At 41.8% G+C, this 16,151-nt stretch overlaps 1 protein-coding gene across 3 annotated transcripts in view; it reads left to right on the top strand.

The window, feature by feature from the left end:
* Positions 1–16,151, top strand: part of LOC138764848 (cilia- and flagella-associated protein 45-like) — a 56,725-nt gene that overhangs the window by 21,242 nt on the left and 19,332 nt on the right. For 2 of the 3 annotated variants that reach the window (XM_069941202.1, XM_069941199.1), the window contains 3 exons: positions 467–596; positions 2,073–2,219; positions 4,015–4,128. In XM_069941202.1, coding sequence (XP_069797303.1) covers positions 467–596; positions 2,073–2,219; positions 4,015–4,128 — 391 coding nt within the window. The remainder of the gene's footprint in view (positions 1–466; positions 597–2,072; positions 2,220–4,014; positions 4,129–16,151) is intronic. The other variant, XM_069941201.1, reaches the window with a different exon arrangement.

Below are 16,151 nucleotides of genomic sequence, written 5' to 3'. Positions count from 1 at the left end.
ACAGTGGGGAAGTGGCAAAGAGGGGGAGAGAAGGAGAGAGGTAAATGGTACACAGAGAGCAGGTACCAGGAGAGGGGTAAAGAGGGGGAAAAGGAGCTGAGAAGAGATAGAGAGAAGCTGAGCCTGGGACAGCCTGTGATTGTAGAAGTGCAGTTGGGAGAGAGGGGAGAGGCAAAAGGAAAGATATGCAATGATAAGCAAGACAGACAAGAAACAGTAAGGGTGTGGGGGAAAGAGTTGTGCACAGGAAGAATAAAATATTGTGGGGAAGAAGGGTACAAAGAATGAGGGGAGTGAGAGGGCAAAGGGATGGATAGAGTGATGAGAGTAGAGAGAAAAAAGTGGAAGAGAGACAAATTTGAAAAGGAAGGATTAAACAGTTGGTGGAAGAGGTGGAGAAGGTAGATAACTAAAGGATGAAGAAATGTCATGGGGATGGCTCTCACACTTCTACCTGCCCTTCCAGAGCTAAAGTCCACCTCATTGAGCAGATAGAGGAGAAAAAAACAGAGCAGATGCTGCAGCAAGAAATCAAGGCGTTGGAGGCAAAGGAGAGGCTGGAGGCCATGGAGCGACTGCATCAAGAGGATCTGGAGGTGAGTTGGCAGGAGTGGGAAAGAGGAACAAATATCCTCCATATTCCTTGCACCTACTCCAGCTCACCTGTCCTCCCTCCCTTCACCTTTCCTTCCTTTCCCCTTCATTTCCTCCTCCTCCTTCCCCCACCTTGCTCTTCACCTTCTTCCCTCATCCCACCCTTTTGTCTCTTTCCTCTGTGTTCTCCTGTCCTTCATCTTTCCCTGCCATGCAATCCTTCTCCCAAGCATTGAACAAACTGCTGAAGAAATTCAGCAGGTCAGGTAACATCCAGGGAGAAAAAGGTTCAGTTGAAGTTTTGGATCAAGACCCTGCTTCATTACCAAGAGAAGGAACTTCACACAGAAAGTGGTAAGAATGTGGAACAAGCTGCCAGATGTAGTGATGAATTGCAGGGTTGATCTTGACATTGAAGAGAAATTTGGATAGATACATGGATGGGAGGGGTATGAATGGCTTTGGTTCAGGTGCAGGTCAATGGTACGAGGCAGAATAATAATTTGGCTTTAGTGTTCTATGGTTCTAAGATGAGCAGGTTTAAAGGGAGAGGGGTCAGTGGCGTTTGGTAGCTTGTGGAGGTGTGGAGGTGACAGACACCTAGAACCAGGTGAGATGGAGTTGGGAGATAATGGTAAGTGGAAGAAGGCATTGGAAGAGAAAGGGAAGGAAGGAGAGGGTCAGAGGGTTCCAGGAGGGGGAGGGGAAGGACAAAGATAGAGGGAACTGCGAAGGAAGAAGATTGCTGGAACTGAGGTGATGGATTGATGGGAATAGTGGGGAAGCAGTACAGTGTGAATGGTACTGGAGAAGGGAAAAGAGAAAAGGACAGCTATCAGGAGGCTGGGGTTGTAAAGAAGGGTATGTGAAGATGTCAGTGGATAACAAGGAGAAAGAAAGAGAATGAAGAGGAGTGGGTTACTATTCACTCTGCTGGGTTGGAAGAGAGTGTGCTACTCTTCAGATTTGTGTTTTAGCAGTAAAGGAGGCCGGCCAAAGACTGTCATGGGTGTGAGAATGGTGACAAGAATAAAATGGCTGGCAACTGGGAGCAACAGCTGATGCATGAGGACGGAGAGCAGATGCTTGGCAAAGAGGATGTGGATCCTGCACTAATGGAGAGGAGGACCACTGCCTGTGACTTCAATCCTTTTCTCACCACCATATCTCCTTCCACCCCACCCCATTTCTTTCCTCATGATCTTCCAGTCCATCACCCTGCCTTCTATCCCCCACCCTTCCTTATTCCATCTTCTTCCTCCTTCTCATGCCCCCTCATCTAACCGACTGTCCGCTTACCTCAATTCCCTGTTACTCTTCTCCTTTTCATTCCTTCCTGCTCCACCTCTGCTGCTGCCCCATCTGTCTAATCTTCTCCCTCCCTCCCATCCTCCTGGCCCCTCCACTTATCTGAGCTTCCAGCCCTCCACCCCTACCTCTTTCCCAGTCCTCACTGGTCCATTCTTTCCCACCCCCAGAATCTGCAAGAGAAGCGGCGAAAGCAGGCGCAGACCCACCATGAGATCAAGGAGGCTAACAGAGCAGTGCAGCTCAGGAGGGAGCAGCTGAAAGAGCAGGATCACATTGCCGACCAGAAGGTTCGCGAGTTCCAGGACACCAAGATGGTGAGCAGCACGTAGCAAGGCTGTTCAGGGGCAGGGCAGCAGGCACAGTGGGCATGGAGCAGAGGAAGGGGAATGGGAAGAATTGATGGAGTGTGGGACGATGGGATGATGAGGGAGAGCGTGTTGTCTGGTACGGGACAAGAGAGAGTGGCAGTGTGTTCAGAGATGTGGCTTTGTGTGAAGAGCTGAAGTGGCCATGTATGGAAGTGTGTGGAAAGAATGGGTACAGACAGGAGGATTAGTATGTGATGGGGGGTGGGGGGGGGGTTGAAGTGTGCAGAGATTCGGAGTGGGGGGGCCATGTTGAGAGATATTGAATTCACTCTGTGTCTTCCTTCAGCCCAGTCTGTCCCTTCCCATCCCAGCCAGCCTTTATTTCAATCCTGCTTCAGAAGAGGGGTGGGGTGGGTAGCACAAGTACCCTGGGCTGAGTTGAAAGTGGAAGACTGAAGGATGGAGCAATTTCTTTCCAAATATTCCCCCACCTCCTTGCAAGCAGTCACTATGCACAGCCCAAGGTCCAGACACACATTAGGCTGTGTCCTGGATCTGGACACTGAAATATCTCTAGTTGGTCTTCTCCTGCTTACAAATCTAGTAGAGGAAGGGGAAGGGGAAGTCATGGCAGGGATAGATTGCTGAACACCAGAACAGGATCCTTGACTCACCTTTCTCATGGGCTGCAGGTAGGAGAGGAGGAGCTCACTGGAATGCAGTGCAAAACATTGGTGGCATGCAGGAGGTTCCTCGATAGGAATGTCCCCACCCACTGTAGACCCCTTGCTTGGGGCCAGGGGCACAGGCAACTTAGGAAGGTTACTACCATCCCTTATGTTTTTGAGATGGTGACATTGGCCAGAGGCCAACAACCATAGCCTGTGCCTTCACACAGACCTCTATTGTCACGTTGACTCAGTTTGCTGTAAGATACAAGAGCTCTACAGCTGTAGAATAATGGAATGCACCAGTTCCATAAAGTAAGCTAATGGTCAAGGAGATGAAAGAGAACATGACAAGGCTGTGGAAGGTGGTGACTAAGGCACTGCTAGTATGGATGCATAAATCCTAAACCCCCCCCTCACCCAGGGAACTCTGACTGACCTGGGCAGTCAGTCAGGCTGGGTCAGACTTTATGTATGTAAAACAGGATTGTATCACTCCCTGGCAGATCCAACTCAGCAATCATTCTTTCACTTCTGCCTCCCAATTGAGGGTAGAAGGCATTAAAGAGTCACGAGGGACAAAGAATCATGAGGGATATAGATAAAGTGAATAGTCACAGTCTTTTATCCATGGAAGTGGAGTATAGAGAGAGCATAGATTTAAGGTGAGAGGGGCAAGATTTAAAATGGACCTGTGTAACCATTTGACTTTTGAACAAGTGTGTGGATGGGAATAGGCTAGGCAGTAGTATTCAACCATTTTCTTTCCACTCACATCCCACTAAGTAATCCCTTACTAATCACAGAGCACCTATGGCATAGGGAATACTTAAAGTGGTATGTGAGTGGAAAGAAAAGGTTGAGAACCACTGGGTGAGAGAGAGATAATGGACAAGTGCAGGCAAATAGGACAAACTCATATGGGCAACTTGATCAGCATGGATTACTTGGGATGAACAGTATGTTTCCATGCTGCATAATTCTATGTATGAATTTAACAGGCCCTGAAAATATGTGACGGGACAGTGTAGAGGAGCCTTCTTTCTAAGTCTAATCCGTGAATGTGTGATATAACAGTGCAGAGGGAGTTTCACTCTGCGTCTGCTTCTCTCCACTCTTATCTCTTTTGCTAGAAAAGAGAAGCTGAATTTGAGGAGTTGCAGAAACGTTTGAGACGAGAGAAGGCAATAGAAATAGCTCGCCTCCAGGCCCTGCAGAAGCGTGCACATGATGTCAAGGCTGAGCAGGTTAGTACAATGTCAGCACTAAAATCAATCAAATCCAATTAACCAGCAATCTTCTTTAATGTCAGAGCAGGCAAACACAACAATGGATAAATGTTTTGATAGTAAAGTATATGTCAAAATACAGTATGGACTGAGAGACACCAGCCAATGTACAGCTATCCTCCTGAGAGAGAGAGAGGAACTGAGCGGCACCGGCCACTGTACAGCTATTTTTCCCACCCCTCCCCCTGAGAGAGTCTGAGAGATAGTGATCAGTGTATAGCAATGGTTCTCAATCTTTTTCTTTCCACTCACCATAAGTGCTCTGTGATGGCATAGGGATTACTTAAAAAGAAAAAGGTTGAGAACAACTGTTTTAATCGAAAAAGGTTGAGAACCTTTGGTGTATATATAAGCTCATGAGAGAGAGGGACGAAGGGATTGAGAGGCCAATCATTGTACAGCAATTTCCACCTTCCCTCCCCTGGAGAGAGAGGTACTGAGAGACACTCTGTGCAGATATTCCCCTCAGGGAAGGGGTCTGAGATACTCTAGCCAATTCACAGATAATCACCTGAGGTTGAGGAACTGAGACACCGGTCAGTGTACAGATATCCCAGACAGAGAAGAGCCATTTCTTTCTTTTGAATATTTATTCAACATGTATAATGTAAAAAATTAAAAATGTTATAGCATAAGTACATAATAAAATATTTAAAAATATATGCTGAAATTCTATTTATAAAAACTAAAATACTAAAATCTAAAAACTAAAAAAAATACAAACTACAAAAAAACCCTATTAACCTCCTCCCCCAAACTAATCTAGTCCCAAAGACATTAATCTATTATTATCATAACAATCCCCCAAATTAGAGATTCCTTTATGACACCATATATTTAAAAAACGTTTATCTTTTGAAAACAAAAGTAAAGGATTAATTACTGATGTTTTTAATGAATTTCTAATTTAACTTTAATCCAGATGTTCAGCAAATGTTTTAGTATCGGATCTTCCTTATCTATTATATTGGATTTAAAATCCCATTTATAAATAAACTCATCAGTTTTAACTTCTCCTATCTTATTTAGTTCAATATCCACCCATGATGGTTTAATTTTAACGAACATAAAAGCTAAAAATCTTAATTGTGCTGCTTTGTAATAATTCTTAAAATTGAGTTGTCATCCTCCTTGTTCATATTTACATGTTAGTTTTTCTAATGCATTTCTTGCCATCTTCCCTTTCCAAAGATATTTCCTAACTTTCTTATTTAAATCTTGAAAACATTTTTGAGTAGAGATATAAGCTGCTTTCAGGTGGCCACAAAGCCCGACTGTAAAGCCGTCATCAGCCATCGACTCCCGAGACAAGGAAGTCAGACTAAAGTAGACTTCTTCAAATTTTATTTTGCACCCTCTCCCGCTGCTGGTCACCCCCACCATCGGCCGCCTGACTCCCGCTGCCGGTCTCACTCCACCCCCCCCCCCCCCCCCTTTCACCCGCCCGACTCCTGTTGCTGCTGCTGGTCTCCCCCCCACCTCGCCCGCCCAACTCCTGCTGCCAGTTTCTCCCTCCCTCGCCCGCCCAACTCCTGCTGCCAGTTTCTCCCTCCCTCGCCCGCCCAACTCCTGCTGCCAGTTTCTCCCTCCCTCGCCCGCCCAACTCCTGCTGCCAGTTTCTCCCTCCCTCGCCCGCCCAACTCCTGCTGCCAGTTTCTCCCTCACCCGTCCGACTCCCGCTGACGCTTCAGGGGTAGGGGGGAGGGAGACTGGGAGCGGGAGTCAGGCGGGTGGGGATATCCGGCCGCGGTAGTAGGAGTCAGACAGGCGAGGGGCGGGGATGGGGGGTGGGTGGACGACTGGCAGTGGGAAATATCTCCCAATAAAAATACTTTAGGGATCCTTCAAAATTTGCGTCTTCAAAACTCGTCCCAATAAAATACTTGTCCTTCCAAACCTTATCTACCTTTTCACATTGCCAGACTACATGCAGGAAAGATCCTACTTCTTTATTACATCTAAAACATTGATCAGAACAATTTGAATGAAGTGTATGCAATTTGAATGGAGTATAATGTAACTGATGTAAAAAATTAAATTGTACCATTTGATATCTAATATTAATTGATACACCTTCACAGCATAATTTTGACCATACTTCATCTTGAATCTGAATGTTTAAATCTTTTTCCCATCTGGATTTAGATTTGAACAAATCCTTTTTCTGAACAGTCTTTTGTAATTTGATATACATATTAGTAATAAATCTTTCAATAAACATATCCATTATTAGATATTCTAATGGATTTTGTTCTGGTAAATTAAAATTCTTTTTAAATGTGATTTAAGTTGATAATAAGAAAAAAATAGTATTATGTAGTATATTATATTTATCTTTCAATTGGTAAAAAGTTTAAAAAATCCCCAAAAATAATCCCTTATTTATTTTATTCCACAATTATACCAAACATCAAAATAACAATTATTAAGTGTAAAAGGAAATAAAGGATTTTGATTTAATATCAGTTTAGCCAACTGATAATTCTTCATTCCTCTTTCTACATGTACTCCATTCCATACTTTGAGTATAAGCTTCTAAATTGGTGTAGCTAATTTTCCTTTTAATAATCACTCATGCTCTTTATATAAAATATGCTCAGAATTACTTTCTCCTATTTTACTCATTTCAATTTGCACCCATACAATCTTTTCATCTGTCTGATAACAAGAAGACAAAAATGTAAATTCAGCTGCTTTATAATAATTTTTAAAATTAGGCAATCGAAGTCCCCTCATAATTTCTTGATATGCGATAATACCTTCTTTCTTTTTATGATCCCATTAATATTAAAACCTTAATATCTTAACTGTTTTACCCATTATTTTCTAAATTATTAACATACATTCCTATCCAGGAAGAATTCCCATAAATTAAATTGGTCTGAGGTGTGATCATCTGGAATCCAAAAACACTGAACTTATTCAAAATAAAAATATTTTGTATTAAATAACAAAAAAAATAAGAAAACCCTTGTTGTTCAGGTTCGTATTTGTCCCACAGGTTAAGAACCAGACCAAAGTTGAGGTACAAAGCACACGTTTATTTCGGGGATGCAATCAGGACAACAGGGTCTATAAGCTAGGTAAACCTATACACACACAATACGCAAGGGATAAATGTACACTTTGGATAATGAGGGACGAACCGATAGAAGACCAGGGAAATTACATGAACGTACACATTCAACTGTCAATATCAAGGTGATACTACATGCCCCCACCCCTTGACCAGTATGGACACGGCTCTAACCTCGGGACTCACCCCAACCCAGTGTGAAAGGTGCTACTTACGTGCCACAAGGAGTCCAAAGAGGCAGAACTGGAGGGGCAATCACTTGGGGCAGGCTGGGCCTCATTGGCTGCTTTGGCCAATGGCTCGAAGCCAAGTGTAGGGGCTCAGCAGGGATCGTAAAGTGTGAGCCCTGATTCAGATTGCACCTCCCACGGGACTTGGTAGATGGAGGAGAGGCGCTGTAATCCTTTAATGGTGTTATTCCAGTCGGCTTTCTCGCAAGGTACTGCCACCAGTACACCAGAGTATGTGTCCCCCATTGTCAGGATATACTGCTTTTTATTTTGGTGCGAAAGCAGTCCGATTATAGTCAATCTGCCTTGTGCGACCTGCTCCCTTGCCGCAGTGAATGTGATCTGGCGGCCCCATTGGCCACCCCCTTGGCTTCACCCATTGACAGACAGGGCAGTCGAGCACGGCAGTTTTGCACTAATCCAGCGTGAGGGCAACTCCGAACTGTGCTTCCCATCATCCTGCACTGTCAACCCCTAGGTGGCCTCTTTTGTGGTGTGCCCATGCGGCCAGTGCCCCATTCTCAGTGTCTGCTGGGGTGGTGGTGGCAGTGCATATTTGGGCAGCCTGGTCCACAGCAGCATTATGTGCTGCCTCCTCTGTGCTATTGCAGATGTGTGCATCCACATGATGTACTGCATTCTCCCTGTGGGTGGTTTGGGTCCAGATCAATTTACAGTGGTGCTGTCCCCAGAGGGGGCATCTGTGAATTCCCCACCCTATCTCATGCCGTCGGGCCATCCACACTGCCATGCCATTGGCCACTTCCCATGAATCGGTATAGATGTGGACGGGCTTGGTGTTGTCCTGTAGTGCAAGAGCTACTGCTGCCAGCTCAGCAAGCTGACTTGAGCCACCCTCTCCTTCTTTGGTCAGGACTTTCCCCGTGGCGGAGTGGAGTGCCGCTGCCTTCCAGTATTGTTTCCCATCTTTCTAGCGGCTGGAGCCGTCTGTGAACCAGGCATGTGTCTTTTGTCGGGGGTCGAGGGAGCCAAAGGGGCGGTTCCAGGGCATGGGGGAGGCCGAGATTTCAGCCAATTCTGGAGCCAACTCCTAGGCTTGCGGGAAGGACATGAGGCGGCTGACCCCTTCTGTACTGGGCTCAGAGCAGTCTGCAATGTACCACTTCCATTTTACTATGGATGTCCACTGGGCCCGGCTTTCCCTGTGGGTGAAATTGGAGGATTTGACCCACTGCATTATGGTTAGGTGTGAACAGAGGATGATGGGGTCAGTGCCTGTTTGATGCTCAGTAGCTAAGAGGGCCAGATAGCAGGTAAGTAGCTGGCACTCGAACAGGCTGTAGTGCCCAGCAGCTTCAGGCAGGGACTTTGTTCAGAAGCCCAACGGGACTCTGCGACCTTGGAGCTGCTGCCAGAGGCTCCATTTGGTGGTGGTCTCCCTCGCTAAAGCCTACAATTCAAAAGGAACACCTGCCTGCCTGGAAGTGAGGGACAACTCTTGTTCCACAGCTTGCTTCACTGTATCAAAAGGAGCCTGTTGTTCAGGGCCCTATTGGAAAGTGGCATTCTTTTGTGAGACCCTGTAGAATGGTCTCAGAATCATAGTGAGTTGGGGTATATGTTGTCGCCAATAGCCCAAGAAGACCCACGAAACTCTGGGTATTAGTTTTATTGGTGGGGACCGCAGAGTTTAAAATTTTATTCCTAGCTGATTCTAGTGTCTGCCTGTGTTCTGAGTGCTATTGAATACCCAGGAAATGGGGAGTCACGTGATGGAGTAGTGGCTGGTCGGGTTGAACTAGATGTCTCCAGAAAAAATTAAAAAAAGTTTGGAAAAAATAGAGCTCAACAAATATAAAACTCAAGAAATAAGAAGATAAAGTTACAGAGAAGAACCAGAAGATGGCACCCAAAAAAGAGAAAGTAAGAACAACAGGAAAAAAGAGAAAAAATCACTGGAGAAGAAAGAAGAAGGTCTTACCTGCACGTGGGAGCAGGGAGCCACGATGGTGAAGAGCAGCTGATCTCCGAGGTTGATGAATGCCGTGCGAAGTCGCAACCTCCTAACCGGTGGACTTCAAAAATGGCTCTCAGAGCCAAACAAAAGTGCGCAATCAAAGGACAAAGTGAACATCGGCGGGAGGGGGCTCAGCAGAGGAGCAGGCAGCTACAACGCAACCAGCTGAGGGACACCCAGCATCGGGTTGCTCAGCTGGAGGAGACCTACAATCAAGAAAAACAAAATTATGGCGAGGAAAGAATCGAGGAGCCTGAAGAGGGAGAAAGGCAGAATGGTGACCGACGACGAGATGATCAACAGCAGGAGACCTGGCAAGAGGAGGCCCGACAAAGACATAGAAGTAATTCATCAGAAAGAGCAGAAGAGACAGAGTTACAAAGAAGAGAAGAAGAAGTCGCAAACACATGTATAGACACAGAAGAAGAGGAGGAAGAAGACCAAGATCTTCACAGGGAAAAAGAAGGTACAATAGATGGACAATATATAGATAAAGCTTTTTTTTTAAGAAATGAGGTCATTAAAAGAATGGTTATCATTAGAATTTAGTGCAATTAAAAGAAAAATGAAAAGAGCAGAAGATAAAATGCAAAGTTTAGAACTGGTCATGACAAAAATAGGAAAAAGAGGAGAAAATGTGGAGGGGCGGGAAACAACTGTAGAATTGGAAGTAAATGATTTAAGAGAAAAATTGGAAGAAAGTGACAAAAAAATTAAAGAGACACACAAATTGTTATCTCAGGAAATTGATATGTTGGAAAACTACAGTAGGTGAAACAAAATAAAAATAGTGGGCCTGAAGGAGGATGAAGAAGGCTCAGACATGAAGGAATTTATAAAAGGATGGATCCTGAAGGTTTTGGGAACGATAGAATTGCATGAAGAAATGGAAATAGAAAGGGCACACAGAACACTAGTACCGAAACCGCAGACACATCAAAAACCAAGATACAACTTAGTAAAATTTTTAAGATATATGACAAGAGAAAATATACTTGAGTGGGCAAGGAATAAAGTTAAAGATAATAAGCCGTTGGAATATAAAGGGCAAAAAATATTTTTTTACCTGGACATAAGTTTTGAACTTTTAAAGAAGAGGAAGGAATTTAATACAGCGAAAACAATTTTATGGAAGAAAGGTTATAAATTCATGTTAAGACATCCAGCTGTACTTAAAGTATTTATACCTGGGGAACAAAACAGGCTGTTCTCAGATCCAGAGAAAGCTCAAGAATTCACAGAACGTTTGCAGGACAGAAGAAGAGATGAAGAGGTGTAACAAGAAAGAAGACCTGCAATAAAATATACAAAAAAGATGTAATAATATAAAGTAAAAATAATGTATATGTAAGATCTAAAGATGGAAAAGAGAATGGAAGGAAGGAAGAAGGGGGGGTGAGGAAAAGAGAGCTTTATTACATGTTTTTAAAAAATGTGTTTTCAGGGGGGGCTGGGTGAAATCAGTTGATGCTTGCGAGCAAGATCGCAAACCAAATGGAAAGGGGAGTTGTGGTTGTCCGGCAAGAGATAAGGGGCAACTCATAGTGGGGGGGGGGGGGGTTCATTTGGAGTTAAGGTGTTATTGGTTGTGGGGATTGTTGGGAGTATTTTATGTTTTAAATGTGTTGTCATACATTGAGTTTAAAAAGGGAAACTTAAAAGACAAAAATGGGAAAAAGGGGGATGGAGGTGGTGAGGAGGCAGAAAAGAGGTGTAAACAAGATACAAGATGAGGATGAACTATATGACTATAAACATTAATGGAATACATAACCAAATTAAAAGGAAGAGGCTACTAAATGTATTGGAAAAGAAATAGATATAGCATTTGTGCAGTAAACGCATCTAACTGAAGTGAAACATAACAAATTAAAGAGAGACTGGGTAGGACACGTAGCGGCAGCATCATATAATTCAAAAGCTGGAGGTGTAGCCATATTAGTTAACAAAAATGTACCAATCAAGTTAGAGGAGGAAATAACAGATCCAGCAGGAAGGTATGTAATGATAAAGTGTCAGATATATACTCAAAATTTTGGAATTTGCAGAATAACAGCCAGCTAACAATGAAGATCAAAAGTTTATGCAAGAATTTTTTTGAAGATTGCAGACACACAAGGAAATATATTGATAGGAGGGGATTTTAACCTTAATTAGGATCCAATGTTGGATAAAACTGGACAAAAGACAAACAAAAAGAATAAAGTAGCCAAATTTGTGGTTAAATCAATGCAGGAAATGAAACTTATGGATATATGGAGGAGACAGCACCCAAAAGAGAAAGAATATTCATATTACTCGAGTAGGCATAAAACATATTCAAGGATTGATTTTGTTTTTGATGTCGGCTCATATTCAAGGGAGGGTCAAGAAAACTGAATATAAAGCTAGACTACTTTCAGATCATTCACCCCTGCTACTAGCAATAGAACTGGAGGACAACCCACCAAGAACATATAGATGGAGGTTAAACTCCATGCTACTTATAAGGCAGGAATTTAGAGAGTTTATTGAATGCCAAATTAAAACATATTTTGAAATAAACACAGAATTGGTTAAAGATGATTTTATACTATGGGACACAATGAAAGCCTTCATTAGAGGACAGATAATAAGTTATGTAACTAAGATGAAAAAGGACTACAATCGGGAAATAGAGCAGCTGGAAAGGGAGATAGCAAGTACGGAAAAGGAACTAGTGAAAAGGGACGATATAAAGAAAAAAAGAGAATTGGCGGACAAAAAAAAAAGAAACATTACAAACGTACAAGGTGGAGAAGAACATAATGAAAACAAAGCAAAAGTATTATGAATTTGGAGAAAAAACACATAAAATATTAGCCTGGCAACTTAAAACAGAACAACCTAAAATAACTGTAATGGCATCAAGATAAAAGGACAAACAAATCACATATAACCCAAGAGAGATTAATGAAAACTTTAAGGAATTTTATGAACAATTATATCAAACTGAGAATGAGGGGAAAATGATAGAAGAGTTTCTAGCTAAAAATTTACTGCCGAAATTACAAGTAGAGGATCAAAACAAACTGATAAAATCATTTGAAATAGAGGAAGTACAGGATATATTAAAAAAGCTGCCGAACAATAAAACACTAGGAAAGATGGATTTGTAATAGAATTTTATAAAACATTTAAAGAGTTATTAATTTCTCCTCTCCTGGAAGTAATGAATCAGGTAGAGGAAACACGAAACTTACCAGACTCCTGTAAGACAGCAATAATTACGGTAATACCAAAGACGGGGAAGGATCCATTAAAACCAGTATCATATAGACCAATATCCTTACTTAACTCAGATTGTAAGATAATAGCGAAATTATTAGCAAACAGATTGGCCGACCGTGTACCAAAAATAGTAAAACCAGATCAAACGGGATTTGTCAAGAAAAGATGAACAGCAGAAAATGTCTGTAAACTTATTAATTATATTCATGTAGCTCAAGGGAGTAAAAAAAACAATGGTGGCAGTTGCCTTAGACCCAGAAAAAGCCTTTGACAGAGTAGAGTGGAACTACTTATTTAAAGTGTTACAGAAGTTCAGTCTGCCAGAAAAATATATTAACTGGATTAGAGCATTATATAATGGACTGTTGGCAAAGGTAGAAGTAAATGGATATGTATCAAACCAATTCAAATTAAGTAGATCAACTAGGCAGGGATGTCCATTATCCCCCTCATTGTTCACCTTAGCACCTTGGCAGAGCTGATAAGAAAAGAAAAGGGATAAAAATAAAGGAGAAGGAGTATAAAATCAGTTTATTTGCAGATGACATCATAGTATACCTAACAGAACCAGAGAAATCAATAAAAGAACTACATAAGAAATTGAAGGAATATGGAGAAATATCGGGGTATAAGGAAAACGCAAATAAAAGTGAAGTGATGCCAATGAGTAATGCGGATTATACAGAACATAAAAAAGAATCTCCATTTAAATGGCAAACACAAGCAATCTGATACCTAGGTATCAGGTTAGGCAATAACTTAAGCCACTTGTACAAACTAAATTATCAGCCATTAATAAAGATTACAGGAGGACTTAGAACATTGGAAAGAATTACCACTATCATTGATAGGGAGGATGAACTTCATTAAAATGAATGTGTTCCCAAGGATACAATACTTATTTCAAACGTTACCAATTCCTAAACAGAGAAATTCTTTGTTGAACTAAAGAGAATAAGAAGGAAATTCTTGTGGAAAGGGGGGTAGCACTAGATAAATTAACAGAGGTATAACAAAGGTGATTTGCAGTTACCAAACCTCAGAAATTATTATAGAGCCACAGAATTAAGGTATTTATCGGATTTTTACCAAACGAGAGAAAAACCAGATAGAATTAGATAAAATAGGAGAGAAGGTATCAGAACATAAATGGGATGAAAAGCCAGTGCAATATAACAGCTCACCAGTATTGCATCATTTACTTAGTATATGGAAGAAGATACACATAGAAAGGAAAAAAATAAATTACCAAATACCAAAAATGCTATTGACTTAAAATCTCTTTTACAATAGATAACCTTTCCTTTAGAGAATGGGAGAGAAAAGGAATCAAGAGAATAGAAAATTGTTTTTAGGGAAATAATTTATTAACATTTGAACAGTTGAAGGACAAATATGGAATAACTCATGATACAATGTTTGCATACCATCAACTGAAAGCTTTTTTAAAGGATAAATTGGGAAACAGATTGAGATTACCAGAAGGAAGCAGCTTTGAATATGTAATTACAGATACAATGATAATTAAAATATTTATAACTAATATGTAAATTAAGCTGCAAGGTAAAGAAAATGATGAAATAAGCTATAAACCCAAACAATAGTGGGAAAAGGACTTAAATATAAAGATAAAGAATGAAGCATGGGAAAAGTTGCGTTCTGGAACTATGAAGAATACAATAAACACAAGGTTACATATGATACAGTATAATTGGTTACACAGGTTATATATCACTCAAAAATTAAAAGAATGGGATCCAACAATATTGGATAGGTGTTCTTGCTGTAAAAATGAAATGGGAACAACAATACATGCAATTTGGGCATGTACAAAAGTGAATACGTTTTGGGAAGAACTAAATCAGATATTAAATAAAATCACCAAAAAAATGCCAAAAAATCCAGAAATCTTTATTTCAAGTAACATAAGAAGTAAAAAATTAGGTCTCAAATTGGATAAATTGGATAAAAAAGATTCATTATGATAGCCTTAGCAGTAGCAAATAAATGTATGTCAACTTGGAAAATGGAAGAGAGCCTGAGAATACAGCAATGGTACATGGAAATGAATAAGTGTATTCCATTGGAAAAAAATAACATATAATTTAAAAACTAAAGTTACATTGTTTGAACAAATTTGGGAACCATACATGGCACATAACAGAGAGAGCTTGCCTCGAACCTCCATCTCCTAAAATGATAAGAAGACAAAAACGATTAGATTTAGTGTGTAAAAGTAGATGACACATTTTTCTTGTTTGTTTTTCCCTTATGTGAAGACATTGTTTTATGATTTTATTGTATTGTATATGTTTGATATTTATTGTTTTTTGAAGGAGGGTGGGAAGGGGGAGGGAGGGAGGGAAGGGGAAGAAAAGGGGGAAATGTCACTGAGTATATTTAATGAGAAACGTTTGTACATATTTTGGTTGATAAGGTTCATAATGTGAGAAATTAAAAAAATTTAAAAAAGAATACCCAGGAAATGGGCTTCATGGGAGGGCCCCTGAATCTTGTGTATATTAATGGCCCACCCCCTATCTCTCAGGAAGTGCATTAGTATCTGAAGAGCCTCAGAGATGATGGTCTCAGTTAGCCCCTGGATGAGGATGTCATCAATATAATGAGCAATTGACACCTTAGGAGAGAAGTCAATTGACTGCAGATTACGGGCAATTAGGCTATGACAGATAGTGGGGCTGTGGAGGTAGCCCTGAGGGAGTCTAAAGAAGGTGTATTATTGTGCATCCCAAGTAAATGAAAATTGGTCTTGGGAGTTGTTATGCAGGGGAATGGAGAAGAATGCATTAGCCAGGTCGACCACTGCATACCAGCACTTATCTGGGCAGGAAGCTATGTCTTCCACTAAAGTAACAATGTCTGGGATAGCAGTGGCCAACAGTGATGGGGGGGATTTTGTTTATCTGCCTGTCATCTACAGTCATCCTCGTTGCCATTTTTCTTTTGGACTGGCCAGACAGGGCTATTGAAAGGGGAGGCTGTACAGCCTCTGTAATGTCCTGGTATCCTCTTGGGACACGGTATTGCCATATATTTGTTACTTTGGAAGGTGGGGGGTATGATCACAAGCTCCCATTTAGCTGCCCCCACTACCACGGTCGCCCATGCAACCCCAACGGTGAAGTGGCCCCGGTTGGTATGGAGGGACTGTCCCCGTAATAAATTGATGCCCAATTTAGGAGAGGGCGCAATGAAGACCATAGCAGGTCCTGATAGCCAGACAGATGGTGACCTCCTTGGTAGGAAGGAGGGAGCCTCTCAGACCCTCTATCTGCATAAGGTTCCCTCTCCACCCCGCAGAGTTGCCATGGATAATAGTGTGCTGTGTGCCCGTGTCCACGAGCGCCAGCCAGTGCTGTACATTGCCCTATCCCCAATATGCTGCTACAAGGATGTGTGGCCTCAGGTCCATCGGGGGGAAAGGACA

This window comes from Narcine bancroftii, chromosome 5 (genome assembly GCF_036971445.1).
Source record: "Narcine bancroftii isolate sNarBan1 chromosome 5, sNarBan1.hap1, whole genome shotgun sequence".
Lineage (NCBI taxonomy): Eukaryota > Metazoa > Chordata > Chondrichthyes > Torpediniformes > Narcinidae > Narcine > Narcine bancroftii.
This window is presented reverse-complemented; position numbering and strand designations above follow the sequence as displayed.